Below are 27,805 nucleotides of genomic sequence, written 5' to 3' on the forward strand. Positions count from 1 at the left end.
ACCAACAATAATAGTAAGACTTTCCCAAAAGCCTTCTATCTCACTCTCTCTGCTGCTTATTAAGCTTTTCCTTCCTCACTAAGTTGCTTAAACTTGCAGCGCTCTCTCTCTCTCTCTCTAGGGTTTCTTCTTCAACCACTCATCTGTAAGCTCTTCTTTCTTCAAGCATTTTTTTCTACATTGTTGTTTGGCTTTCTCAGCTTCATCACCTTTTCGCCGATTCTCTTTGTGCTGTTGCAGATGTCAGATTCGGAAGCTTAGCCATCGCTCTCTCTTTCTCTCTCAACCATCTGGTAAGCAGAGAAGCAGTTTCTCTTCGCACTGTTTTTGTTTGCTTTGATTGAAGCTTCACTGTTTTAGATTTGTGCTTTTGTGTAAAAGGTGTTTGGATTCTGAGAGTCTGGTCGGATTTGGCCAGAGAACATGGCGTCGTCGTCGTCGGCGTCGACTTCGGCGAGAGCCGGAGGAGGCTCCGATCAACCTTCGCAGCCGCAGCAGAGGAGGATTATGCGGACGCAGACTGCCGGAAACCTTGGGGAAACGATCTTCGACAGTGAGGTTGTGCCGTCTTCGCTTCAAGAAATCGCTCCGATTCTTCGTGTTGCCAATGAAGTCGAAAAGAGCAACCCTAGAGTTGCTTATCTCTGTAAGTTACAAGCTCCATTGCTCTTAGAATAGTAAAAAAGCTACGGTCTTTGTTCACAGTATAATATTCTGTGTTGAGTGGTTGTGAACCTTGTGGTACTTGCTCTGCATGTTGTATTGTGTAATGAATTTGAGCTAGAGCTTAAGCCATTAGTGGCTATACCATACTATCTTATTCAAAGTAGACAATATAGTAAATAATACTTTCTTCCTAATAAATTGACAAGTGTGGTTGAGTTAAAACTTAAAAGTTTGAGTTTTCTGTGCATCTAAATTTATGTGTGTGTGTGTGTGTGTGTATCTAAATTGTGCACTATCTTAAGCCATAAGTACAATAGATGTGAAACAATTTAAAGTTCAACTAGTGAGGGTTTTTCTCTAAATGTGAAAATGCGTTTAAAGGAAAGGCCTACCGATTACTAACTCATCTTCAGAGTTTGTTGTTATATTGGAGAAATTTTGGTGTCAAATTGAAGATGCTTGTTTTCCCCAATATTTTGTTATGCTATCTAATCGAATATGCCATTGCTTTTTTTAATTTGTGAAACTTTAACATGTTGTTGATGAATTAAGGTGTATTGGTTGAACACGTGTTGAATTGTTTTCTCTGTGTAGAGATTGGTACATTGATCTGAATATATAGACGCGGTTACAATGAACTTGGATGGAGTTTGTATAGCTACCAAATTCCAAAGTGATTGTTAACAAGCTAAAAGTTAGGCCCTACAAATGAGGGAGAAGACATCTAGATTTGAAATTAAAAAATCTCTGTAGATGGGTGTCTCTAATAACATGAATGACTTCTCCACTAAGTTGATGTTTCTAGAAATTTATCACACAAAAGCAAATAATTTCCACTTTTTGGCAGTGACAAGTCATTAGTCTATAATTATAAATGGGGGCTTGGGGTTTTGGAAAATGGCCACTTTTAATTTAGTTCTGTTGGGTAAAAGGCTATGGATTAATGGATGTATGGCATGGAAGGAGATCATCTTTGGAAATGGGCCGTTGGTTGAAATACAGGGAAGATTGAAGTCAATAGTCAAAGAGGATTGTAAGATCATATGGCTATGGGTGGTGCCATTGGTTGTAGAAGACCTATTATTTGGATGGAGGAATTGGTTTGGGAGTACCATTCAGAAGTTTGGAATTTTACTCTGTTATGTTTGATGTTGATAGTGTGAAAAGGATGGAATAGCTGTATTTTTGAGGATCGAGAGATCTCTTGATCAGCTCAACTCCTTGTTGATTCGTACCTTGTTTTGATTGGTCTTGCCCTTGGGGTTTTACACATTGTATTCCATTTTTTGAGTTCCAAGACTCGCCTTTTATTTAATTTATTTTGGTATGATTTTTTTTTTTAAATAGTTTGTGTTCAACATTGTGAACATGAAATAATTTTCTATTCTAATAAAATATTATTACTTATAAAAAAAGATATATGGCTGTAATATTTAATGAAGCATTTGGGTGGGGTGGGAGACAGTGAGGGGCTTGTTAGCTGCATTCATTTTGTGGTGAGGTTTTGGCATACATTGGGTGTGGGAATCAACCTATAAAAGTTGCATTTCCTGGATTTTTCTCAATCGCAGTAAACAAAGATGCTTCTATTTGTTCCAATGTGGAGACGTTGAATGATGGGGACACGATCTTGGAATATTTGCTTCGCATGGGCTTTAAGTGATTAGGAATTGAAATCAATGGAATAATTAGTTGATACTTTGTATTCCAAGGGTAGAGGGTCCAAATTGTTTGAGTTGTAGGTTGACCAACAATGGTCAATTGGAAGTTTGTTCTATGGTAGTCAAAGGTGAGTCGAGTGCTCACCTAGGCGCCCAGGCAAGGCGAGGCAAGGCGCCACTAAGGTGCCTCTAAGGCTCTAAGGTGACTGCCTAAAAACATGAAAAATACACTAAGGCGAGCCACTCAGTGTGTATTTTGTTAAGCTTGTTGTAAATGAATTGTTAAATTATTAATTTACAGAAGTTTGTTATAAAACCTATTGTTAAATTAATTAATTTATAGGAGCTTGTTTAAAACCTATTGTTAGATTAATTAATTAATAATAAGATTGTTATGAAACCTATTGTTAGAATAATTAATAGAGCCTTATTTGTTTTAAGCCTATTTTAAAATCAGTTAATAGACCTAATTTCTTTATAAAAAACATGTCAAAAACACTTTATTATAATAGTTCAATACATTATATATATATATATATATATATATATGAATTTGACACCTTACTTTAATTGGGCTAGCACCTTTTTGTTGCCTTACATCTTAGGTGATACAAGGCCTTTGCGCCCTAAGATCACCTTTGACTACCTTGTTTGTTCTTGTTATGAGGTTCCAAGAGGCTCTATTGGAGTGTGTTTTCCTTGGAAGAATGTTTAATTTTGTTAGAATATATTAGGATATGCCCATAAATAAGTAGACCATAATTTTGGAGAATACCATGGGCTACTGTGGTTTAAAGGTTTTAGGGTTGTCATACTAGGCTTAATATATATACCCAATATTGGGTTCCTTGTAATAGAACATCTGATAAAGCAAAGATTTAGCTGGCTTACGCTTCCTTTAGCTTGTTGTTGACTTTCAGGTGAAGCCGCGTTAGTTTGTTTTCTTATGCTCTCTAGCTTTCTCTCACCACATTAGTTTATCTTCTTTCTATATCAACTTGGTATTAGAATTTCAATTTCCGTTCCTCATTAGCCTCTGTAGTCTCTGTCAACTTTAGAGCCTACAACCAAGATCTTGATCCATAGGGATTTCATCGATGCCTAGGCTAGTTACATATGTATATTATCCTCCCGGAATTGTTATTTCAGTGTTGCACATGCCCTTGATCACCTTCTCAGTCTCAATCCTGCAATTCCTTGTAGCTTCATGCACTGATTCTTTTTTTAAATACACCATCCATGTATCTTATCTTTGCTTAGAGTCCTCACAAGCTAGTGCGCCTTACCTACTATAGGTCCTTGTTCCCTACAATTTACGTGTTCGAGACATGCCTACTTGTGCTCTTGTGATAGAGCTCATTCCGTTGTCATATCGAGTCTTTGCATTCATGCATCTTCTCAGTGTTTTTCTTTGCCTAAGCAGCATACCAATGCTCTTTGAGATCGTTTTTGCACAACCTTGGCTATGTAGTCTCTCTGTGCATCATGTGCTTCACAGACTTCCTCCTCTTCAACAATGATTTTTTAGGCATTTCTTTCTTATACCTAGATCATTTGATGGGCATTGAATACTATCCTTCCAAATTCAAGTTTTTATCAAGCCTTTGCCTTGTGTTTGGGGAGGTGTTAGAATATATACATTCACATAAATAAGTAGACCATGGTTTGGTAGAATACCATTGCTGTGGGCTATTGTGGTTTTAGGGTTATCATATTAAGTCTAACGTGTGTGTATCTATATTGTAATAGAAAATTCAATATAGTAAAGATGTAATGGCTTAGGCTTTCCACTGCGGACCTTGGCCATTAGGTTGAACCACATTAATTTTCTTACTTTCACTTTTGCTCTCTCTAGATTTTTCTTTCTACATCATTTGTGTGTGTGTGTGTTTTTTTTTTTCCTTCTCTATTTTAACTGGTTAAATAAAGCTCCTGGGAAGTAAAATTTTTTGTGTGGACATTTGTGTGGGATAAAATTTGGGTAAAATGCTATAATATCCCCTTGAACGTTGGGCCAAAATCAAACTAACCCTTTGTTATTCTAATTTGAAATCTTTAATCCCTAAAAACTTAGATAAATGACCAAATTGGTCCCTTTGATAGATTTGCATCCATCACTTGAAGTGCATGTGATATCATTCTAATAAAAAATTATTGGCAAAAAGCACATTTTAGTCCCTACATTTTCAGGTGATTCCCATTTTATTCCCTACATTTTATTTTTACTGCTTTTTGTCCCTATCCTGAAAAATGCTTCCCGTTTTGGTCTCTACTGTTACTCATTTAACAGAGATATCCTACGTGGCAAACGGTCCAACAGTAAATGCTAATGTGTCTATTAAAATAATATTAAAAAAAATATTTGCATTTTTAAAAATGCCACATCAGCAATTTAATTTAAAAAAAAAGCCACATCAGATAAAAATAATATAAAAATTTCTAACCTAATTATTTTTTTAAAAAAGAAAAGAAATTAGTTAAATTAATTTTTTTTCCTTTTTTTTGGAAGAACATGAAGAACTCAAACTATGTGTTCTTCATTTTTCTTCCCCAACGAAGCTTGCCCAAAAAATTAAAAATTAAAAATTTACTTTTCTTTTCTTGCATTTTCTTAGCAACCAAAACCTTAAAATCACTCAAATTTACAAAATAAAAAGATATGCGCATAAAAATTTACAAAACACAAACATTAAACAAGATTTTCTTATGCTTTGAAACCAAACACAAAACTCAAACCCAGATTTTTGGCCTCCATGCACAACCAAACCCAGCGAAGCCTGAATAAGATCTTTAGAGAAAGCGTACACCTGATTCCACTCTGGATTCGAAATCTTCTCCAAATGAGTAGTCGATTTGGATTCAGACAACATACACCACAAACCCATAAATCAACATACACCACAAACCCAGAAAATCAACATCGGAATACAACATACACCACAAACCCAAAAATCAACATCCGAATACAACATACACCACAAACCCAGATCAACAAAAGTCAACCCACAAACCCACCATCGGAATACATATTTCCACCACGATCTACACCACTGAGCTGAGAGATGGAGAGATGAAAGAGAGAGACTTACAGATTTGGGATAGAGAGACTACGATCTGTGAGTTAGAGAGAGTTTGAGCTATTTGGGTCTGAGTTTGAGAGAATCGTGAGACAGAGTGTAGGTCGTTTAGAGAAAGAAAAGAAGAGAACCACCGCTAGTTGTGGTGGTGGCGGTAGTGGCGATGAGTAGAGGAGGCCGGCCATGGAGTTTGAAAGAGTTGTGAGAGTTTTGGAAGAGAGAGGAAGGTTTGAGATTTAGAAGTGAGGGGAACCGGTTTGATAAGGTAGTGTTGGGGTTCGAAGGTTTTTTTTTGAGTGTGTGAAAATTTTTTGGGTTTGTGAATGAGAATTTTTTGGGTTTGGATGCCAAGTAGATACATGAAAAAAAGAAAAGGAAGACAAAGAAAAGGGAAGAAAATAAGGATTAATTTGCTAAGAATATGAGTCAATCTTTTGGGGAAGAACACAAAGAACATGATGATGTTCTTCCAAAAATGAAGAACACATAGTTCTGAGTTCTTCATGTTCTTCCAAAAAAAAGGAAAAAAAGTTAATTTAATTAATTTCTTTTCTTTTTTTTTATAAATAATTAGGTTAGAATTTTTATATTATTTTTATCTGATGTGGCTTTTTTAAAAAATTAAATTGCTAACGTGGCATTTTTAAAAATGCAAATATTTTTTTTAATATTATTTTAATAGATACGTCAGCATTTACTATTGGACCGTTTGCCACGTAGGATATTTCTGTTAAATGAGTAACAGCAGGGACCAAAACGGGAAGCGTTTTTTAGGATAGGGACTAAAAGCGGTAAAAATAAAATGTAGGGACTAAAATGTGCTTTTCGCCAAAATTATTTTAAAATCAAAATGTAATAAAAAAATTTTATTTTAAGTTTTTAAATTTTTATTTTTTATAATTCTATTTTACTCGGGAATTGGAAATTTCAAAATTTGAACAATGGATGCTAGTTTAATTTCAAATTTGCATTGGTGGACTGGTGTTGTGCGTGTATGTTTAATGGTGAGAATGTAGTTCACCTTTATTTTGGGCATCCTAATGTAGCTAGGGAGTTCTGTTCTTGATTTTAGACTATTTTTGAGGTCCATTAGGTGATGCCAAAGACCATGGCAGAGTTGTTCTTCGAAAATCTAGTTTGGAAATCATGGTAATTATCTTGTGTGGATATTGCCCCTTATGTTTAATGTGGACACTTTGGAGTGAGAGGAATAATTGCACTTTTAGTTACGTGATGAAGAATTCAGTTAGAGATGAAATATTTGTTTGTGGGGGATCTTTGTTTGAGTGGTCTTGTTGCATGGGAAATAATGGTAATGCATTCGCTTGTAGATTTTATAGATTCTCTTATCTTAAATGATAAATTCTTTGAACTATTCTCTAGAATAATTTTGTGTATGCGCACCCTATGTGCATAAATGTTTTATTTATGTACCTGTATTAGTTATCAAAATAGTAGTAATCATTATAATAAGTGCATATTTTCTCAATCAAAGTATTATTTATTTAAAAATAATAATTATTGTTGCTGTTATTATTTTTTCATCATTATTGTTTTTGACATGTTTGCTAATCTTGTTTGAGATGTAGTTGTCATCATCATCATCATTATTATTTTTACTTTCTTGAGCCATATTTCTTTTTCAATTTTCATTATGCATTCCAGGAGCCTGACATTTAGCTCATCTGTTATGGCTTTGATGTAGGCCGATTTTATGCCTTTGAGAAAGCTCATAGGTTGGATCCCACTTCTAGCGGACGTGGTGTTCGCCAATTTAAAACTGCTCTCCTTCAACGTCTTGAAAGGGTAAGCATTATTATGTTCTTATCAAATGCATGCCAAGATTTGTTTTTGGGGTGCATAGAATGAGAATTAAGCACTCATTTGTAGAAGTAAGACAGTAATGCTTGTATGGATTTTGGTGCCCTTTTAAAAATATGTTAGAGATTTAAATCAAGTACAAGCTTTTATCTAGACCTTCTGAATGCTTTGCAGCTATCGTAATTAAAGAAACTATATATATATATATATATATATGATAACCTGTTTGAGGGTTTCCTACGGAGAAGGGGGGGGGGTGTGGGTTGTGAAGTGGCTTTTCATTTTGATCCGAAACGGTGACAACACATTTATGACTAGAAGGCAATACAACTGTACCAGAATTAGCTTATAGTAGGCTCAGATAGACCTTGCTATTTGATTCTTTTGTTGGATTCTATAACAGCCTTCAGTAAGATTTATGGCTGCTTTTATCTATTTTGTTGTGTGTGTGGGGGGGGGGGGGGTTTCTGGTTAGCTTAAACCATGTAAGCTTTGTCTATTTCTTAATCGTTTTCTAACTCTTTCAGGAGAATGATCCAACGTTAATGGGAAGGGTAAAAAAAAGTGATGCACGTGAAATGCAGAGTTTTTATCAGCATTACTATAAAAAATACATCCAGGCTTTGCAAAATGCTGCTGATAAAGCTGATCGGTGAGTTCTATGGAAGATATTCGATCTTTAGGTGATATGCTTGGAAATTGCTTCTGTCAACACTGTCCTTGATTGCCAACTTTCTGTTTTTATCCAGTGCACAGCTTACAAAGGCATACCAAACTGCTAATGTTCTCTTTGAAGTTTTGAAGGCTGTGAATACGACACAATCTATGGAACTTGATCGTGAGGTAAAACTATGTTACACTTCTTGAACTGTGATATATAAAGCTGTTGTTTTATGGTGGATGTTGCACATATGCCTGATATTATTATGATTGACATTTGATAAGATTTTGGACGTTCAAGATAAAGTTGCTGAAAAGACAGAGTATTATGTTCCTTACAATATTCTCCCTCTTGATCCTGATAGTGCAAATCAGGCAATTATGAGATATCCTGAGGTACTTTTGCAATTTTCATACTTTTTGGTATCCTTCAGTACAATGAATTTTTTCTGTACTATGAAATATTGCTTTCATCATCTTGATTTGCAGATCCAAGCTGCTGTTTTGGCTCTACGTAACACTAGAGGCCTACCTTGGCCGAAGGACTACCAGAAGAAGAAAGACGAAGACATTCTGGATTGGCTTCAGCAAATGTTTGGGTTTCAGGTGATAGAAGTAACTGGAACTGTATCATTATTTTTCCAGCGCAGTTGGGTTGGTCATGATATATTTTAGAAATAAGCTTCTTTAAATGATTAAATGCCAACTGTATTTATAATCTTAACCCATATTTTCATGTTCATGGATTATGTTAATAAATATGCAGAAGCATAATGTTTCAAATCAAAGGGAGCACCTGGTCTTATTGCTTGCAAATGTGCACATACGACAGTTTCCAAAGCCTGATCAACAACCCAAGGTTTGTTCTCAATCAAAGATTTAGTCTCAGTGGATACAGTTTTGTTTCTTAATTTGCTTTCACCTACTTCTGTTTCTTATTTTCTATCCGCTACAGAACAATGATTTGTACTACTCAACATTTAATGCGAAGTTACTGGATTGTACTTTTGGGTGGACTTGTTCACTTTTGGTTATGTTTACATAGGAGCAATTCCACCTGCACCATGTCCATTATCATTGCACCAAAGCAGCCCCTTGTGAATATTACCAATAACCTTCTTTACCACAGCCTCCACCACTCCTACTTTCAGCATTGATGGTACCAAGTTGGGGATGCTGCACCAATCATTTAGGTTTTCCAGGACCGATTACAAGCATTACCAATGAGCTTCTTTGCTACAGCTTATTGACACCAGGCTCAGGACACTGCACCAATCCTTTAGGTGTTCCAGCATTTACGATGCCACTACATTTGCCCCCCACCTCTCTCTTCCTGTTTTGTACAGACAGTAGCTATTAAAAAAAAAGTTATGCACCTTGCAGAAGTACTTTTACATTTTCCTGAGAATGATGACTTATTATTATTAGGAAACTTATATATACGATTCTATTCTTGAAATATGCTGACACCAAGTTGTTAAAAATAGGAACAGTATCTTCAGTCTGCACAGGTGAAAAGTATAAAAATAATATTCTAGATTTAGAAGTTCCTCTTTTATTTGCTCATAACATACTTGTGCATATTTTTTATTTAGTTGGATGAGCGTGCATTGACAGAAGTAATGAAGAAACTTTTCAAGAACTACAAAAAATGGTGCAAGTACTTGGGTCGCAAAAGTAGCCTTTGGTAAGCCTTCTCATATTGATATCATCGTCTACGATAGTAGCTGTTCACTTACTGATGGATGAGACTTATCCAGAAAAAGAAAAAACGTGGCGGCTTATGTTCTAAATTCATATACATGTTTGTACCTTATATGCTAGTTTGTATCTCAAGAAGTGCTTGTTCTGCAGCTTGTGTAGTATTTTATACTCTTTTTTGGTTGGGCAGGATTCAAGTAAAGTAATAAGCTTCAGTTTCAATTTTTATCATATTTATTGCTTTAAATGTTCTAAAATTGCAGGTTACCAACAATACAGCAAGAAGTGCAACAGCGTAAACTACTGTACATGGGTCTCTATCTGCTAATATGGGGGGAAGCTGCAAATTTAAGATTCATGCCAGAATGCCTTTGCTATATTTATCATCATGTATGTTTCAGATGGTTAATTCTTGACTACCTACTATTGTGCGCCCCCCCCCCCCCCCCCCCCCCTCCCAACAAAAAAAACACACACACCCACCAATTCCATCCCCATGAAGTTTTAACATTTTGATTTGTTTGTCTCTGTGTTCATCATTGTGAACATGAAGGAATTCTCCTTATTAATAAAGCTTAATCATAAAAAAAAATCCCGTCCCCAAGCAGCTTGTTGAAATTTAAAGATTGAGCTTTATCAGTTAACTCTGTGCCGATGAGTTGTGTAGTGCTTATTGTGTTAAGACAGTAAAACTTTTGTTCTAAATTGGCATCTTTTCATCATTTATGAGTTGTAACATGGAAACTTTTAGCCACTTACTGCAGCTTTTTGTTGTGTTGTTCCTTTTCTTTTATTGAACAAAAATACAATAATGTGAAACATATGTGTAGCTATGATTTAGTTTCGATGATTTTGGCCTCTTACAATTAGTTAGACAAAACCAACTCTATGCTTTCATGGACATAATCTGCCTTAATGATCTAATTGGTACTTATTTGTTTTGCTATTTTTAGATGGCTTTTGAATTGTATGGTATGCTAGCTGGGAATGTCAGTCCCATGACAGGAGAGAATGTAAAGCCAGCCTACGGAGGTGAAAAAGAGGCGTTTCTGACAAAAGTTGTAACTCCAATATATAAAGTGATTGCTAAGGTGTAGTGAGACTTGTTTCCCTTCTGGGAGTCCAATAAATTTGAGTGTTTTTCATTTTGGTTATATCTCGTCATCTTTTGTGATTTCTTTGCTTTACAGGAAGCTGAAACAAGTAAAAAGGGGAGATCAAAACATTCACAATGGAGGAACTACGATGACGTAAATGAATACTTCTGGTAATTTCTATTTACTTGTTACGATTTATTTCTTTGTTACCTATATTATATCATGACTAACTGTCTTATATAACCATAGGTCTGTTGATTGTTTCCGGTTGGGCTGGCCGATGCGTGCAGATGCTGATTTTTTTTGTTTGTCCACAGAAGAGATTCGCCAGAACAATGGGGTAAGCAGTGATATTTATTTTCTTTTCTTCTTTTACTTTTTTTTTTCCATTCTTTTTTTAAAGTTTGGCTATTGTTGTCTTCCAAGGCTCTGACCATTCCAAGAGAAATAAAATAAAATAAAATATGTTTATTGGGTATGGTCTTATTTCTATATATCTAGTTGATATAATGTAAAATTACTAAATTTATCTGGGAGAATTTTTGCAACTTGGAGCTTGTTTGGATATCCCAATATTGATTATTAGCAGACAGTTGTTATCTTCCCCCGCCCCTCAGTGAAAAGGAAAAAAAAAAGCCTACGTTTTCTAATTTTCAATATTCCTCTGGCTGGTACGATTTTAAAAATAAAATTACAAAAACCAACACTTAAATCTTTTTGAATCATACAAGCTAGTGTTTATGCAATGTGTATCACATTCATTATTTTTTGATAAGTAATAATGATGATTTATGGGATAATATCGATTTCTTTTGCATAAATGCCAACCTCTGTGAGTGTAGAATTTTTATAGAGCGATTTTGGGCCTTTGTGGGATGGCAAGTGCCTTCCACCAAAAGCAATACAGCATAGGTTTGAGTCTGACCTCTCCAAAAATATTTAGAGGTAAGGCTGCCTATCAATCACCTCTTGCAAAGCCCGTAAATGTGGGAATTTTCTGCACCGAGTATATTTGTGATCATAGCTCCTGATTGTCTTATCTATGAGAAAGTAAATATTTGTCTTCTATACACTGCATACTGCTGTTTGACTAGAATGATATTTACTTCCTCAGCAGAGCGTAAACCAGGAAAGCAAGCAAGCTAGTAGAGATAGATGGGTGGGAAAAGTTAATTTTGTTGAGATAAGGTCATTTTGGCATATTTTCAGAAGCTTCGACCGTATGTGGAGCTTTTTCATTCTATGCTTACAGGTACCAATTTTTGCATCTCAGTACTTTTATCTGTCAAATTATTCTTTTATATCTTTAATTATATGAAATAGTGTTGAAGTTGGCCCATTTTTATCAGGCTATGATCATTGTTGCTTGGAATGGCACGGGGGAACCAACTGCAATCTTTGGTTCTGATGTATTCAAGAAAGTATTGAGTGTCTTTATAACTGCCGCAATTTTGAAGCTAGGGCAAGGTGGGTAACTCCCAGTTCCAAACAGTTTAAGCTAGATTTACATGGTCAAAGCATTCAAATACAAAATTATGTAAAACTTCAATTAAATACAAAATTATGTAAAACTTCAACATCTTCTGTTTTTCATCCTCTTTCTATCAAAGTACATTCATTTTTGCCCGTGATAGCTATTGACCATTAATATGATTTATGGTGACTTATGGTATGCCTGTTGGTTGTAATTTTCAATCATTAAGCTATAAAGGGGCTGGTCAAGAGGTATGAAGTTAAATACTTAAGAGTTGCTATAGCCATGAACTATTTTACAACATTATTGATGTGACAAATTCTTACCGGTTCTCATCTGGGCCCACCACTAACATTACTTTTTACTTACTAATAATCATTTACCACATCAGTAGTTTGTAAAATAGTTTGTGGCTTTAACATTTTCCAATACTCAATATCTGTTTGCAAGTAAAAAGTTGAAGGATTAACAGTCAAGTAATCAGCAGATTTCTTTTGCTAGTAAATATTTTGAGCTCTCAATCAGAAAGTAGTACAAACCAAACTACACATATTTGGATCTGGTTTTTTGGTGGCTCATTTGGAATTGTAAGAATATTGAGTCCATTCAATTCTATCTTGTAGTTGGTAAATCACTGAACCAATTTGAGACAGGGTGCGGCACTGGCCAACAAAGGGGGTTCCTGTGCACCTGTATACTTGGGTGATTCTTTTTTGTGATTTATATAATCTTTTTACTTATCAAAAAAAAAAAAAACTAAGACAATCAAGCTAAAGCTTTGCCTGAGACAAAATGAGTAGAGACTTATCCCTAAGATAAGCAAGGCCAGTGAGCTCTAGCTCAAAGTTTAGGGATTCAACTATTTGTTCACAGAATGTGATTTCCAACTAGTGAAGAATACTTTTGGATTTTGTTCTCTTTAATCAGGGATAGACAGAGAAACTATCCTCGTGTTTAGTTACTTTTGTTGGGAATGTCCAGAGTATACATTCTACATTGCAAGTCAGGATGGAAGGTTCAACTGCTGTCATACATCCAGTTCGGTAACTGTGGCTGGAGGATGTCTATTAAGCTATTATAAAATATGCAATTAGAATCTTTTACTCATGGATATTGAGTTGTTGGCTAAATTTTTTATGTTTTAAGATGTTGAAAGAAATCTAATTTCTGCAGCATGTGGCCAGAATATTATTACTTTCAGAAATGCTCCTGTTCCTTGTACCAAGTTGTAACTGTTGCTTCATCATTTCACTTTTGGCTTGTGCAGCTGTCCTTGATGTAATTCTTGGTTGGAAAGCTCAGCGGAGTATGTCATTCCATGTTAAACTAAGATACATCTTCAAAGTGGTTTCAGCTGCTGCCTGGGTGATAGTTCTGCCAGTTACATATGCTTACACTTGGGAGAATCCTCCTGGATTTGCTCAAACTATCAAAAGTTGGTTCGGAAATAATTCAAGTTCACCCTCGTTGTTTATTTTGGCTGTCATTATGTATCTGTCACCGAATATGCTGGCTGCAATATTGTTTCTCTTCCCCTTCATTCGTCGGTTCCTTGAGAGGTCAAACTATAAGATTGTGATGCTCATGATGTGGTGGTCACAGGTGTGCAGCATTGCCCTTTCCTTCTTCTTCTTCTATTTATTATTATTATTATTATTTGGTATGATCAAGCCCTTTTTTGGAGGTGTACAAACTGAAACAAAAGTAGTTCTGACTTTTTGTTTGTCTGCTTGTATATATGATGGTTCATTTGTATGTATGCCTTGTATGTTTGCAGCCTCGGCTCTATGTTGGGAGGGGAATGCATGAGAGCACATTTTCTCTTTTCAAGTAAGAAATAAGTGTTCATTGGATGGGTGGAATTGTTACTTTAAATGTTTTAGTGATTCACTATATCTGATATCTGATATATCTTTTTTAAAACTTGCAGGTACACAATGTTTTGGGTTCTTCTTATAGTGACTAAGTTGGCATTTAGTTACTATATAGAGGTACTTTTTACATGTGGAAACTCTAGTTGCTTTTATGTGCCAATACTGAGTAAATTAATATAAACTACAAAAAAATAATGGCATGAACAAACTTAATGCAAAGACCAGAACAATAGATTGGGGATGTGACAAAGCTGTAATTTGTGTAAAGCCTTCTTTTTGTTTGTTAATAGGCAATGATTTAGTCACTATTCATGTTCTCATGGTCCATGTTTTGTTACAGATAAAGCCTCTAGTGGCTCCAACAAAAGCTATTATGGAGGTTCGAATAACAAATTTTCAGTGGCATGAGTTTTTTCCCCGTGGTAATACACATGGATATGTGGCTTGTAGTTAAATATCTGTTTCATAAAAAAAATAGTTTGTGATGTGCTCATTTGCTTTGCAGCAAAGAACAATATTGGAGTTGTGATTGCACTCTGGGCTCCAATTATTCTTGTATGGGTTCTGTCATTTGTTTTCCACTCACTCTCTCTCTCTCTCTATATATATATAGGTTTGTTGTTTGTCACAGCCTAATGTAACTTCTGGGGCACCTATATTTTCTAGGTCTATTTTATGGATACCCAGATTTGGTATGCGATATTCTCTACATTATTTGGAGGTATTTATGGTGCGTTTCGTCGCCTTGGAGAGGTTAGTGGATCATTTCCTAACTCTAAAAAATAATTCTATAAACTTTTTGGTCTTAATCTTTGTGCTGGGCATGGTCATCAAGCTTGAAATAGGCTTGATGCCAAAAATACAAAGCTTTCATTCTGATGATGTGGTAGTTGTGAAAGAAGAAGGATTCTCTTTTCATAAAATTTCACTAATCTGTTCCACCTGGAAATGAAGAAATATTTTTAAAACCTTAACCTACTCTGTAATTTTATTCCTTGTCATGAAATTAACATTTGAACTATTTATATTTCCTAAAAAATCATATTTGAAGTTCTATAAGTTTGCTTCATCTTAGAGTTTGCATTAATTGGAAGATGCTAGTTGCATGTTCTTGTAGACTGACATTTCTGCTTTCCAAACGTGTCATGATATTCCCAACATGGAAGAGCAGGGACTTATTCATTAAAAGTATCACTTATCATGCATCAACTCTTGACCCTCTCCCTAATCATGTAGAAAAAATTTCAATACTTTTGGTGGTGTTAGAAATATGACCTGTGATTGGATTTCTTAGTTCTTGTTGCAAAAATCTCTCTTAAATCACATTATCGTGCTTGTAAGTAGTTTTGGTTGTTTGCTTTTGTTTTGTTATTGTTTGTTGTGCGTTTGATAGTAATTTTGTTCATATTTTTTCTTGTTTAATTTTATTTTGAATTAAATTTTTTACTAGAAAAAAAAAATTGAAATCTATTATTTTCATTTCTTTGGCTTTGAATACAAAATCCTTTTAGATTGACATAAGAAGAACTATCACATTTGTTCAGTATCTGAGTGATCTGTTGTTTACTTTGACGGATACTTTTGCTGCCAGATTCGGACACTAGGAATGCTTCGATCTCGTTTTCAATCACTGCCTGCTGCTTTCAATGCCATTTTGATTCCAGAGGAAAAGACTGAGCCAAAGAAGAAAGGACTGAAAGCCGTTTTGTCTTTGTCTCGCAATTTTGTTTCGGTGAACTATTTATAATTTCATCTCACAATTTTTGTACCTCTTGTAACTTAAAAATATTGCCCTTCCCTTGAGTTTTGCTTATCAGGCTACTACTACAGATATCTAACAAAGGGAAAGAGGCAGCAAGATTTGCTCAGTTGTGGAACAAGATAATCACTAGTTTTAGGGAGGAAGATCTTATAAGTAATAGGTATCTGGAGTGTTTTTCTGTAGTTATTCTTTATCTTGTTCTTCTCAAGCCTATTGGTTTCTTTGACAGTATTTTCTTTGTCTTGGATGTCTGCTCTTACTTTAATTCTGTTTGCAGTAGTGTACTGACCTTGTTCTAATTTTCAGGGAAATGGATCTTTTGCTGGTTCCTTATTGGGCTGACCGTGATCTGGACCTTATACAATGGCCTCCATTTTTACTTGCTAGCAAGGTTTGTTTCACCACCTTTCCATTGAAAATTTTGAAATATTCATGTTGATATGTTTATGAATCTCTCTCTGTGTCTGCTCTCTAGATCCCCATAGCATTAGATATGGCTAAGGACAGCAATGGTAAGGATTGGGAGCTAAAGAAGAGAATTGAAAATGACAATTACATGTCTTGTGCTGTTCGTGAGTCCTATGCGTCATTTAAGAACATTATCAAGTTGTTGGTTCAAGGGCAACGCGAGAATAGGTAAGTTTCTCTGCAATGTAACTAGAAGAAAGAATACTGATGAGCAAGGAGTTCGGTTTCCTCTACTATCCTTTGACAGATTTGGTAGGGTGACTGCAGATACAGTATCCTAACATATTCTTGGTGTTTCTCTTGATTGGGTCTTTTCAGGATCATAGATAAGATATTTTCTGAGGTTGATCCCCATATAGAAGATGGTACGATAATACGCGAGCTCAAAATGAGTGCTCTCCCCACCCTCTATGACCTCTTTGTTAAGCTTATCAAATATTTGGTAATATTCGAAATATTGTTTGGTATGATCTTTTCAGTCGATAACTCTAGGATTGATAGGGAGTCCTAACCAAGTCAGCCTGATTTTTGCAGTTGGATAATAAGCCGGAAGACAGGGATCAAGTTGTGATTCTTTTCCAGGACATGCTGGAAGTTGTGACAAGAGACATAATGATGGAGGACCAGGACCAGGACCAAATATCCAGGTGCTGCATCTTTATTTGAATGTCTGCTCTAAAATACATCTATGTTTAAATATGTAACTTCAGCATTTTCAATTTTTCTTGAATAGTTCTCAATTTTTTTTTCTTGAATAGTTTGACAGAGTCAATCCACATGGGACCTGAGCATGAGGGGATGAACAACCTTGAAACTAAATATCAGTTATTTGCATCTGAAGGCGCTATCAATTTCCCAATTAAGGAAACAGAAGCTTGGAAGGAGAAAGTGTGTAATTGTTACCAATATGTTATAAATGAAAAGTTTCATATAAATCTTATATGTACACTTATAAACCTCTTCACTTATTTTATTTGCAGTTCAAACGGCTTTATTTACTGCTTACTACAAAGGAATCTGCCATGGATGTGCCATCCAACTTAGAGGCGAGACGGCGTATGTCATTCTTCTCAAATTCATTGTTTATGGATATGCCTTTGGCCCCCAAAGTTCGCAATATGCTCTCTTTCTCGTAAGTTTTTTTCCTGATTAATTTTGATAGTTGCTTGTGTATTGCATTGTTCCTGTTGACAAATCTTAATGTTTCAAAAGCCTTTCTTTGCCAGTTTACAATTTAACTTTCCAATTCTCTGTTAATTACCTTCTATAATAGGTACAGATAATTTTATTGCTAATAAGCTCTAGGTCCAATTGCACTCCTTGTCTTATAATACTCCTTGTCTTATAATAATAAAAGTTGAGGGTATGCTTGTGGGTTCAAGACCCACTGAGTGTGTGTGTAACTTACCAAAATAAATAAATCTTATTGATGAAAAAACATAGTGACATAGGTATACAGATTGTATACAAAAAACCCTACCCTTGGTAACAATTACAAGTACATTATCTCTAAATTGGAATATAATATCATTAACTAGTTTGGAACATAGTATTATAAGTAGTAGTTGTTGATTTGTTGTAATATATGCTTCTGATTTAATAATTTTCCTGTAGAGTTTTAACACCATACTACACTGAGGAAGTTCTCTTCTCCTTGCGTGATTTGGAAGAGCCAAATGAAGATGGTGTTTCAATACTCTTCTACTTGCAAAAAATTTTTCCAGGTTTATTTAATGCTCCTATTAATGGCCTTGCAATGAGATGTTAAATTTTTGTGTTGTTTCTGTCTCTACTAATTGGTCTAGGGTTCATACTAATACGCAAATATGAATATACAGATGAATGGAACAACTTTCTTGAGCGGGTGAATATGGATAATGAAGACAATCTGATGAAGGTCGTGCATCCAGAAGAACTTAAAAGATCTGATGAGTCAGAAGAACTTAAAAGATCTGAGTTAGAAGAACTTAAAAGATCTGCTGAGTTAGAAGAACAACTTCGCCTTTGGGCATCTTTTAGAGGCCAAACTTTGACAAGAACAGGTACTCTCTCTCTCTCTCTATGTGTTTATAAATTACCAATTTTCCCAAAAGCTTAAGCTAGGAAATAATGAATTCAATCACTTAACCATATTTCTAACACTCTCTCTCATATGTGGGCCCAAACTCCCCCATATCAAGTGGGACACAACATGTAGGATTTAAACATTTTAAATGGGAGGTAGAGTCGATACAGGGAGCAAACTTAGAATCTCTTGCTTTGATACCATGACAGATTTCCAATTGTTCCAAAAGTTTAAACTGGAAATGGTGAATTTAACTTAATCATACTTAACAGTCTCTTGTGTGTGTTTTTTCTTATAAGTAATATAAGTTTTATTGAATAAAAAATACATCCTGTTCACGATGGGGAACCCATTGTACTTGAAATAAAAACAAACAAATCAAAGAGCAGAACTAACAGAAGTAAGAAATCAGAAATGGTAATACAATGCATAAAACCTCAAACATGCGACCACTCAAATAAAGTCCCAACTAGCAAAGATTTCAAAAGATCTACAGGTATCTCAAAATCTTCAAATGCACAGGTATTGTGTTCCCTCCAAATTAACCACATTGGACAAGATGGTCCCATATTCCAAACATTTGAATAACATTTCCCCAAACAATTCCTCCATGCAAAGAGAAGAGAATCAACTGCCTTTGGCAGCACCCACTGAATCCCAAATATCAGAAAAACTTCACTCCAAAAAGCACAAGCAAACACTCTCTTTTGTGTCACTTAACCGTACTTCTGACACTCGTGTGTCTGCACATATGCGCTCCATGCTGGGAAATTTATCTTTTCCACTCTAAATTGTCTTTGAATTTTGACAAAAATATTTTTACATGTGCCAGTAAGAGGTATGATGTACTACCGGAAAGCTTTGGAGCTTCAGGCCTTCCTTGATATGGCGAAAGATGAAGGTACATATACATTTTAGTGATCATGTTACAATTGATTGTTCTATTTTGTGATATTTTATACTTGTTTTTAAATTTTTATACAAGAAAAGATATACTTTCAAGTTATTGATGTCTTGATACTAAGTGACTTTTCTTTTCTTGGTTTGACTGTTGTATCTTCAGATTTAATGGAAGGCTATAAAGCTGTAGAATTAAATTTAGAGGACCACTCGAAGGGGGAAAGGTCTCTCTGGGCACAATGCCAAGCTGTGTCTGATATGAAATTCACTTATGTGGTATCATGCCAGCAATATGGAATTCACAAGCGATCTGGTGATCCTCGTGCACAGGACATCTTGAGGCTCATGACAACGTATTTGTCCCAACTTTATATTTCGAACTCCTAATTGTCTTAACTTTCTATTGATGGATATATTTCCATTTGGCAGCTACCCATCACTTCGTGTGGCATACATTGATGAGCTAGAGGAACCCAACAAAGACAATTTCAAAAAGGTCAATGAGAAGGCTTATTATTCTTGTCTAGTGAAGGCTGCTTTGCCAAATTCTAATTCTTCGGATCCTGTGCAGAATTTGGACCAGGTAAAAGCTCATTTGATCTGTTGCATACTAAAGATTTGGGGATTTATCACATAATGCATGCCATCTAAAACTTATTTTACTCATAAAATAGCATGCCTCAAGTTTGACGTAGTGCACTTGGAAGTGTTAAGGACTTTTGCAAATGCATTTTCATTACTTATAAAAAAAACATAAAAATAAATATGACTTTTGCAAATGCTTTTGCCTGGTCAGTAATCCCCTTGCCCTCTTTGTCGATGTTACTTTTGGCAATTTAAATGGAAGTAGTTGATTACACAAGTGAGATGACCTAAGCTACGAAAATAAGCCAACACCATTAAAGGTGTCTATGTTGACTCCAGTAGATCCATTTATATGTATAACATAGCAGGTTGTGGCCCTCTCTCACTTGCTCACTAGCACAGTTTTAGGGATGGGAGTAAATGGTGTGAAAATTTTTGCTCCCCAGAAGAATGAATTATTGTTGCTTACCAAAAAAAATGAACAACCATCTTATGTGTATGCAGTAGTCCTTGTGACAGCCAAATGTGTGGAGATAAAATGTTGAGTGAGTGGTTGGGAGAAGCAGTTGACTTTTGTGCAGATAACTCTTTTTTATAAATTCATTTTCTTTTCACTCTCTCTAAAAAATTTCAAACTCATTTACACTTTTATTAATTTAATGTCAATTTGTGTGTGTGTGAGTGCAGCTTCACAAACACTCTTTAGTCTTTATCAATCTCCCAAATTAAAATATATTCGACTTGATTGTCTCAATGTCCCTGCAGATTATTTATAAAATAAAACTTCCTGGACCAGCAATCTTAGGTGAGGGAAAGCCAGAAAATCAGAACCATGCCATTATATTTACACGTGGTGAAGGCTTGCAAACAATAGATATGAACCAGGTATATTTATTGTTAAATCTAAATAAACATCCTACCTTCTCTCTTAACATATATCAGTTGGTTAAAGTGCCTATTTCTTAGGATAACTACATGGAGGAAGCATTAAAAATGAGGAATTTGCTTCAAGAATTTCTTAAAAAGCATGATGGTGTGAGGCACCCTACAATTCTTGGGCTTAGGGAACATATATTTACTGGAAGGTTGGTACCTTGATGTTATCAGATGAGCCGTTTGTCTTTGGAATTAATTATATGATATTATGTATCACTAACTATTCTATCACTTTTTGTTGCAGTGTTTCTTCTCTTGCTTGGTTCATGTCAAATCAAGAAACCAGTTTTGTGACAATTGGGCAGAGACTATTGGCCAACCCTCTGAAGTAAGTCATCATTGCACCGAATTTCTTCAAACATGACATAGAAATAAAAATTCAGGGTGCCACCAGTGGCATTTGCCCTCTACTTGTGGGGTTTAAGCTCTGTTTGGTTGGGTGGATAGAAAACTAGGAGTATAGAAAAGTTTTAGTTTTTCCCCATATGTCTTCGGTACAGTGGATGGAAAAGTGGAATGATGGAAAATAAATATAAATTTGCTTTGTTTGGTTGAAGAAAAACAAAAGGGAAAAGTAGTTTTTATGAATTTGCTGTTATGTCTCTGTTACATGAGAACTGCTACGTCCACACAACATTTTCACACCAGTTTCGCAACAAATCTTAAGTTGTAGGTTGTTACTAGTTCTAATTTGAGCCTACCATTGAAATTACTTTTTTGCCTATCAGTAAGTGTCAGCAACAACCTAGGATTTATTGTGAAGGTGTTGTGGACATAGCATTTCTCCTAATATAGTATTACATAGGAAATGAATTTACTACAACATATATAAAAAGTTGGTCCTTATCCTTCTTTTACTTATCAAAGAATATATATATATATATATATATATTAGGTACTTTGAGTCAGTGGGGTCATATTTGGGGTTTTTTGCAATGTCTTTCTATTTCTGATTTTCTTCAATATGTTAGCTTAAGTTCTTGAGTTATATATATTTGTTTCATGTTCAGAGTGTTCATTATGACGTTCAATCTTTTTCAATAAAAGTCCTATTACCTATCAATATGTGTGTGTGTAATTGAAAATAATGAAACATAAAAAATATAATAAAAAAAACTACAATTTTATAAACAAAAAGAATAGCTCCAAGATTCATATTGTTATGTCACAAAAATAATTGAAAACAAAACAAAGAATTAATACAAAAAAAAAAAATAAAGGGGTAATTACACTCTCCTCCCTTGAGGTTTGGGGGGATGACACTCCATCCAAAACCTGAAGGAAAAAAAACACTTGACATCCATTTGACCAAAATACACTTTAATTAAAAATGTGAAGTTTAGAAATGTTGTGTACTAACTTGTTCTTTGTTCAAGGTTAGGTTTCCAAAACTGCCCTCCATTTAAAATCCATTGTTTTGAATATTTAATTAAAGTGTATTTTAAAATATTAAGTATTGCTTTTGCTTATATTTTTCTTTCTTTTTTCAACGATTTGTGGAGAGATTTGCCATTGCAAGTTTTTTGGTGCTTGATAAACTTGGCATTTTTATTCTAAATTTATCAATTATGTATTTACTAACCATGGAAAAACTTTTGTAAAGAGATTCTTATAGAAATTTAGAATATTCTGTTATTAATATAAACAGAAGGGGGAGTGTTAATTTCTTCAAACCTTAAGGGAGGCAAGTGTTTTCTCCCTTCAGGTTTGGGGTGTAGTGTCATTCCCCCAAACCTCAAGGGAGGGGAGTGTAATTACCCTAAGAATAAAAGATAAATGAAAAAGGAAAGAAGGAAATATAAAATAAAAATAATCTTAGAAGAATGGGGCTTTTCCATTTGCTGCCAAGTGTATACATACAGCGTGTATATGAGGAAGAGGTCTACATTCACCTTTCTCTGCGTTTGTACTATCCCATTTGTAATTAGTTTTTCAGCACAAAAATTACAGCCCACAAAACGTTGCCTTCTTATATACTGTAAGGACAAAAGAGTACAGCAGTGCAGCACTCAAGAGGTGAATGCTGTGGTGCAGAAATTGACACACCCAAAAAGTGGCCTCTGCAACTTTTGCCTTCAAAGCTTCTGGGGGCTTGACAGAGATGAAGGCGAGGGGAGGGGATGACCTAACTATTCTAAGAACAACAGTATGGCCTCTGTTTGCAGTTGCATCTCAAAGCCTCTGTTTGCGGTTGCATCTCAAATCCATTCTAATTTTTTTTTTTCCTGAAATTTTTTGAGTTGTGTTTGGTAACCAAGAAAGCGAAGGAAAAGAATGAAAGTGAGCAGTCAAAGGGCGAATTAGTAATTTTTTTCTCAGCCCATATTTTCACTTCTCATTTATCACCATTTCAGACAGATTAGAATTTGTGGTCCCTGGCGGTGAACGTCACCCTTCCCCATTTTCTATCCTGAATTTCCTTCATACCAAACAGAGAAAAATATCAATCTTCTCATCACTTTCCTTCCCCCATTTTCGTTCCTAATTTCACCCCAACCAAACAGACTGTTAGGTTTGGGGTTCGAATCCCCTAATTTACGTCTACAACTACAACAATATTAAGCCTTAGTCCCAAAATTTTGAACTGTGGTGACGACTCAATTCTGATCGTTTGATGATATTTGGAGTCTAATGCCTTTTTCCTTTGCCTGCCTGCACCCCCACAGGGGGAGTGGGTGTGTCATTACTTGTAAATCCAGTTGTCAATTCTTAGATATACTTGATCAACTCATCAAAGTATGAGAGAAACCAAGTCCTGCACAGCTGTAGTTCTAGGTTGATATTTTAACTTCAGTTTACTAAAATTTTGAAAAAGAGGAAGTTCTTTGAAAATTTGGTGTATTGTGCAAATGCAAATTTTAAGGGCATCTAGGAAATTACCATGGTTTCTGCAGAAATGCAGTTGAGTGTGAGGGTTTAGTCTTTCAGATAAACTCCATGTCAGCATGGCACAATGAGTATGTTCTTTCTTTCTTTCATTTTTCCCCATAATGTTTGTCTTGAAATGTGTGTTTCTTCAATGAGTAATGAATTTATAAGATGTGATACGGGTTGTTTTACTGCTACTTAAAGTTCAAACTTAGCACATTTTTTTTTTTACCCAGCCTGAAACTTTTTGTTCCAACCTCTCTGGGAACTGGATTGACGACCCTTGCAAAAAGGTTGATACATAATATTGTGAATGCTCAGAAATAGAGCTACTTGGAGTCACCCGTTTTTTCAATAAACTATTGCAAGTCTTACTAAAAAAAAATAATAATAATAAGAAATTTGGGGGGTTGAGAGAGATGTACAGTCATTTTCATTGTCCATATGTGGATCTGCAAGGGCACTTATACCATCTTGTGTTTTCATGCGCGTGTGCTTGTGTATCCAGATACATGTTTATTGCACTTAACTTCTGCTCTTGTTTCTCTACATCTAGGGTCCGATTCCACTATGGTCATCCTGATGTGTTTGATAGGATCTTTCACCTTACTAGAGGGGGTGTCAGTAAAGCTTCCAAGGTTATTAATTTGAGTGAAGACATTTTTGCTGGTATGCTGATATCGAATGCTTTCTCATTTAATTTTGTTGGTCTATGTGCATGATTTTGGCTTTATCCAACTTATATTATGACTGCACACACAGGCTTCAATTCTACTCTTCGTGAAGGCAATGTTACCCATCATGAGTACATACAAGTCGGGAAGGGGAGGGATGTGGGCCTGAACCAGATTTCTATGTTTGAGGCAAAGGTAGCTAATGGCAATGGAGAACAGACATTGAGTCGAGATATATACCGGCTTGGACACCGTTTTGACTTTTTCCGAATGTTATCATGTTATTTCACCACAATTGGTTTCTACTTCAGTACTCTGGTATGTTCAATTTGAACAATTAACGATTTTTCTGCTTTTTGAAATATTATGTATTTAACTGAAGACTTTGAATCTTATTTTCTTCTGGCAGATCACTGTGCTCACTGTGTATGTGTTCCTTTATGGTCGCCTTTATCTTGTCCTGAGTGGGCTTGAAGAAGGCCTGAGTACTCAACCAGCAATTCGAGATAATAAGCCTCTTCAAGTGGCTCTTGCTTCCCAATCTTTTGTTCAAATTGGATTTTTGATGGCCTTGCCTATGTTGATGGAAATAGGGTTGGAAAGGGGTTTCCGAACTGCATTAAGTGAATTTATATTGATGCAATTGCAACTGGCCCCTGTATTTTTCACATTCTCTCTTGGGACAAAGACCCACTACTATGGAAGGACATTGCTTCATGGGGGTGCAAAATATAGGCCCACAGGTCGAGGGTTTGTGGTGTTCCATGCCAAGTTTGCTGACAATTATAGACTGTACTCCCGTAGTCACTTTGTCAAGGGAATTGAGCTCATGATCTTGCTTCTTGTGTACCAAATCTTTGGTCATACTTATAGAAGTGCTGTTGCCTATGTCTTGATCACTATATCTATGTGGTTTATGGTGGGTACATGGCTTTTTGCTCCCTTTCTTTTCAACCCTTCTGGTTTCGAGTGGCAAAAGATTGTAGACGATTGGACTGATTGGAATAAGTGGATAAGCAACCGAGGAGGTATAGGTGTGCCACCAGAAAAAAGTTGGGAATCATGGTGGGAAGAGGAACAAGAGCATCTTCGTCATTCTGGAAAGCGTGGTGTCATGGCTGAAATATTGTTATCCTTACGATTCTTTATATATCAATATGGACTTGTATATCATTTGAACATTACAAAAAACACTAAAAGTTTTCTGGTAAGGATTGTATCCTAGTATTTTATCAAATTTTAGTAGAATTTCAACACTGAAATCATATCTTATCTTTTCGCTTGGTCACAGGTCTATGGAATATCTTGGCTGGTGATCTTGCTAATATTGTTTGTTATGAAGGTAACTACCAACTTCTTCATGTATTTCCCTGTCACATGTTACATTATGCACAGCATAAAGAATTTCTTTCTCCATACAACAATTCACTTTCTTCTTTTTAAGTAATCTAATCAGGGGCTAGCATTACGCCTTTTTTGTTACTGCAGTTCAGGGGTTTACTAATTTTGAATTCAATTATGTCTTCTGTAAATTGGTTTAAATGGTTAGAGAATTGAGCTAGTTAATATATTGTACACACACTAGTCCCTTTTTTTATGGAGAAAGAGGGAGGACGGGTCAAGTTTGCCTTGGTAAATTAATATATTTGACTCAATCAAGCTGATTAAATGTTCAAATACTGACTGCCTGATGCAAATTAGAGGACATTTTTTTGTTTGTTTTTAATGTCAGTCTGCAGCTTTCTTGTAAGATGAAGCATCTTTTCCATTGCTCTGTTTGTTTTCACCTTATCGCAGTTTAAGAATACTGTTATGTCTCTCTATGAGTCAATTCCTTTCAAAAGTTCTGTTGCATGTTTCAAATTTGAGGACTTTTTTGGTTTGTTTTTAATGTCTGTCTGCAGCTTTCGTTTAAGACAATGCATTTTTTCCATTGCTCTGTTTGTTTTCACCTTATCACAGTTTAAGAATACTGTTATGTCTCTCTGAGTCTATTCCTTTCAAAAGTTCTGTTGTATGTTTCAATATTTTTTTATGAATTGGCACTGCTGAAGAGTTACTTTTTTTTTTTTGTGGTGGTAGACTGTCTCTGTTGGGCGGCGAAGGTTCAGTGCCAATTTTCAACTCGTGTTCCGGCTAATCAAAGGAATGATTTTCCTAACTTTTGTCTCCATTCTGGTCACTCTGATTGCCCTCCCTCACATGACAGTCCAAGACATCATTGTTTGCATTCTGGCCTTTATGCCAACTGGTTGGGGGCTCATTCTGGTAAGTTAATATTTCTATTGTCTCCTATACTTTTGTTTTCCAACTGCAGTATGTTGAAACGGACTTGAAATATGGGGTGTATGTATGAGTGTCAAACTTGAAATATGGGTATTTGCATGAGTGTCAAACTTGAAATATGTGTTTTTTAATCCCACAAGATACCTGCTCTGGTTGGGTGATGTGATTGCCTAAAATCTTGGTGATTCACTCCCTCTCTCTCTCTCATGCAGTCATGCTATTTATAAAAGAAAATTTGCTTAAAATAATTTACTTTGCTTTTTTGCTTTTTGAAAATCATATCTTTAAAGGTGATTTGACCTAATGTTGTGATTCATCTTAGCTTTATTGTTCTCCCACCTTATAAGGTTCATGTCCAGTATAAATGGGCATATTGTACTACACTGCAAGGATAATGATGTGAGAATTGCATCATGTGCGGGGTTCAAGGGATATCCCAATGGTTCCAACACCTTTTATGGTGCTTGGGCACTGGGGTTCAAACCCCACCTGGCCCTCTGCCATTTACCTATCAACAACAAAAAAATAATTGCATCACGTGTTTGTGTTTCTTTGTTTTGTATGCTTAATCACATGGTTTTTTTCTCCTTAATTGCACCAGATTGCGCAAGCCTGCAAGCCTGTTGTTCAGCGGGCGGGGTTTTGGGGTTCAGTTCGGACACTTGCTCGTGGTTATGAGATTGTAATGGGTTTGCTACTGTTCACTCCAGTTGCATTCCTGGCCTGGTTTCCTTTCGTTTCAGAATTCCAAACTCGTATGCTCTTTAACCAAGCATTCAGCAGAGGTCTACAGATTTCTCGTATTCTTGGTGGTGGCCAGCGAAAGGATCGTTCATCACGCAACAAGGAGTAATTTTACTGACTGCAGCAGGGGCTATGTTTATGCTAATCCCACAATTCTTATTACACTCAGGCAGACTTATTTACTGTTTATATCTATTATAAGCTGTTGTTGTAATTAACTAATTATGGTGCTAATAGGGCTGCGTTAGTGCATTTTTGTGTATTCTATTTGACTCAGGTTCTGCCAGCTCTTCTGTGTCCCATCAAAAAGCATTTTACTAATTATGATAATTGGGTTATATAACTTGGAATGACTTTTCTGATAGATAGAAAACACGCAACTGATTTTACAAGTGATCTGAACAATGGGGAACCTTTTTCGTTTCCTCCTGCAAAAAAATGTAACCTCTCACTTGGGGTGGACAAGCATGGAACCCACTCCTTGTA

The 27,805-nt window shown here is 35.6% G+C and overlaps 1 protein-coding gene across 2 annotated transcripts; it reads left to right on the forward strand.

Annotated features, from left to right (window-relative positions):
• LOC126719987 (callose synthase 3) lies at nt 1–27,662 on the forward strand. 2 transcript variants are annotated; one of them, XM_050422480.1, is made up of 44 exons: nt 1–145; nt 241–293; nt 382–646; nt 7,110–7,210; nt 7,753–7,877; nt 7,975–8,068; nt 8,171–8,281; nt 8,375–8,491; nt 8,652–8,744; nt 9,481–9,572; nt 9,850–9,976; nt 10,540–10,677; nt 10,777–10,853; nt 10,933–11,023; nt 11,798–11,935; nt 12,033–12,150; nt 13,425–13,759; nt 13,935–13,987; nt 14,088–14,148; nt 14,372–14,453; nt 14,537–14,586; nt 14,698–14,784; nt 15,623–15,763; nt 15,862–15,953; nt 16,100–16,184; nt 16,269–16,429; nt 16,580–16,703; nt 16,796–16,908; nt 17,020–17,149; nt 17,242–17,393; nt 17,876–17,985; nt 18,100–18,303; nt 19,159–19,227; nt 19,390–19,579; nt 19,656–19,809; nt 20,577–20,696; nt 20,778–20,896; nt 20,992–21,075; nt 24,172–24,284; nt 24,378–24,607; nt 24,699–25,496; nt 25,581–25,631; nt 26,372–26,557; nt 27,177–27,662. In XM_050422480.1, the coding sequence occupies exons 3-44, from the start codon at nt 424–426 to the stop codon at nt 27,426–27,428; spliced, it is 5,991 nt and encodes a 1,996-aa protein (XP_050278437.1). In that variant the 5' UTR covers nt 1–145; nt 241–293; nt 382–423; the 3' UTR covers nt 27,429–27,662. The 2 variants fall into 2 exon arrangements, with proteins under 2 accessions (XP_050278437.1, XP_050278442.1); XM_050422485.1 differs by having other exon boundaries at nt 11,801–11,935.
• The last annotated feature ends 143 nt before the right edge of the window (nt 27,663–27,805 follow it).

The sequence above is a fragment of the Quercus robur genome, chromosome 1, assembly GCF_932294415.1.
Source record: "Quercus robur chromosome 1, dhQueRobu3.1, whole genome shotgun sequence".
NCBI lineage: Eukaryota > Viridiplantae > Streptophyta > Magnoliopsida > Fagales > Fagaceae > Quercus > Quercus robur.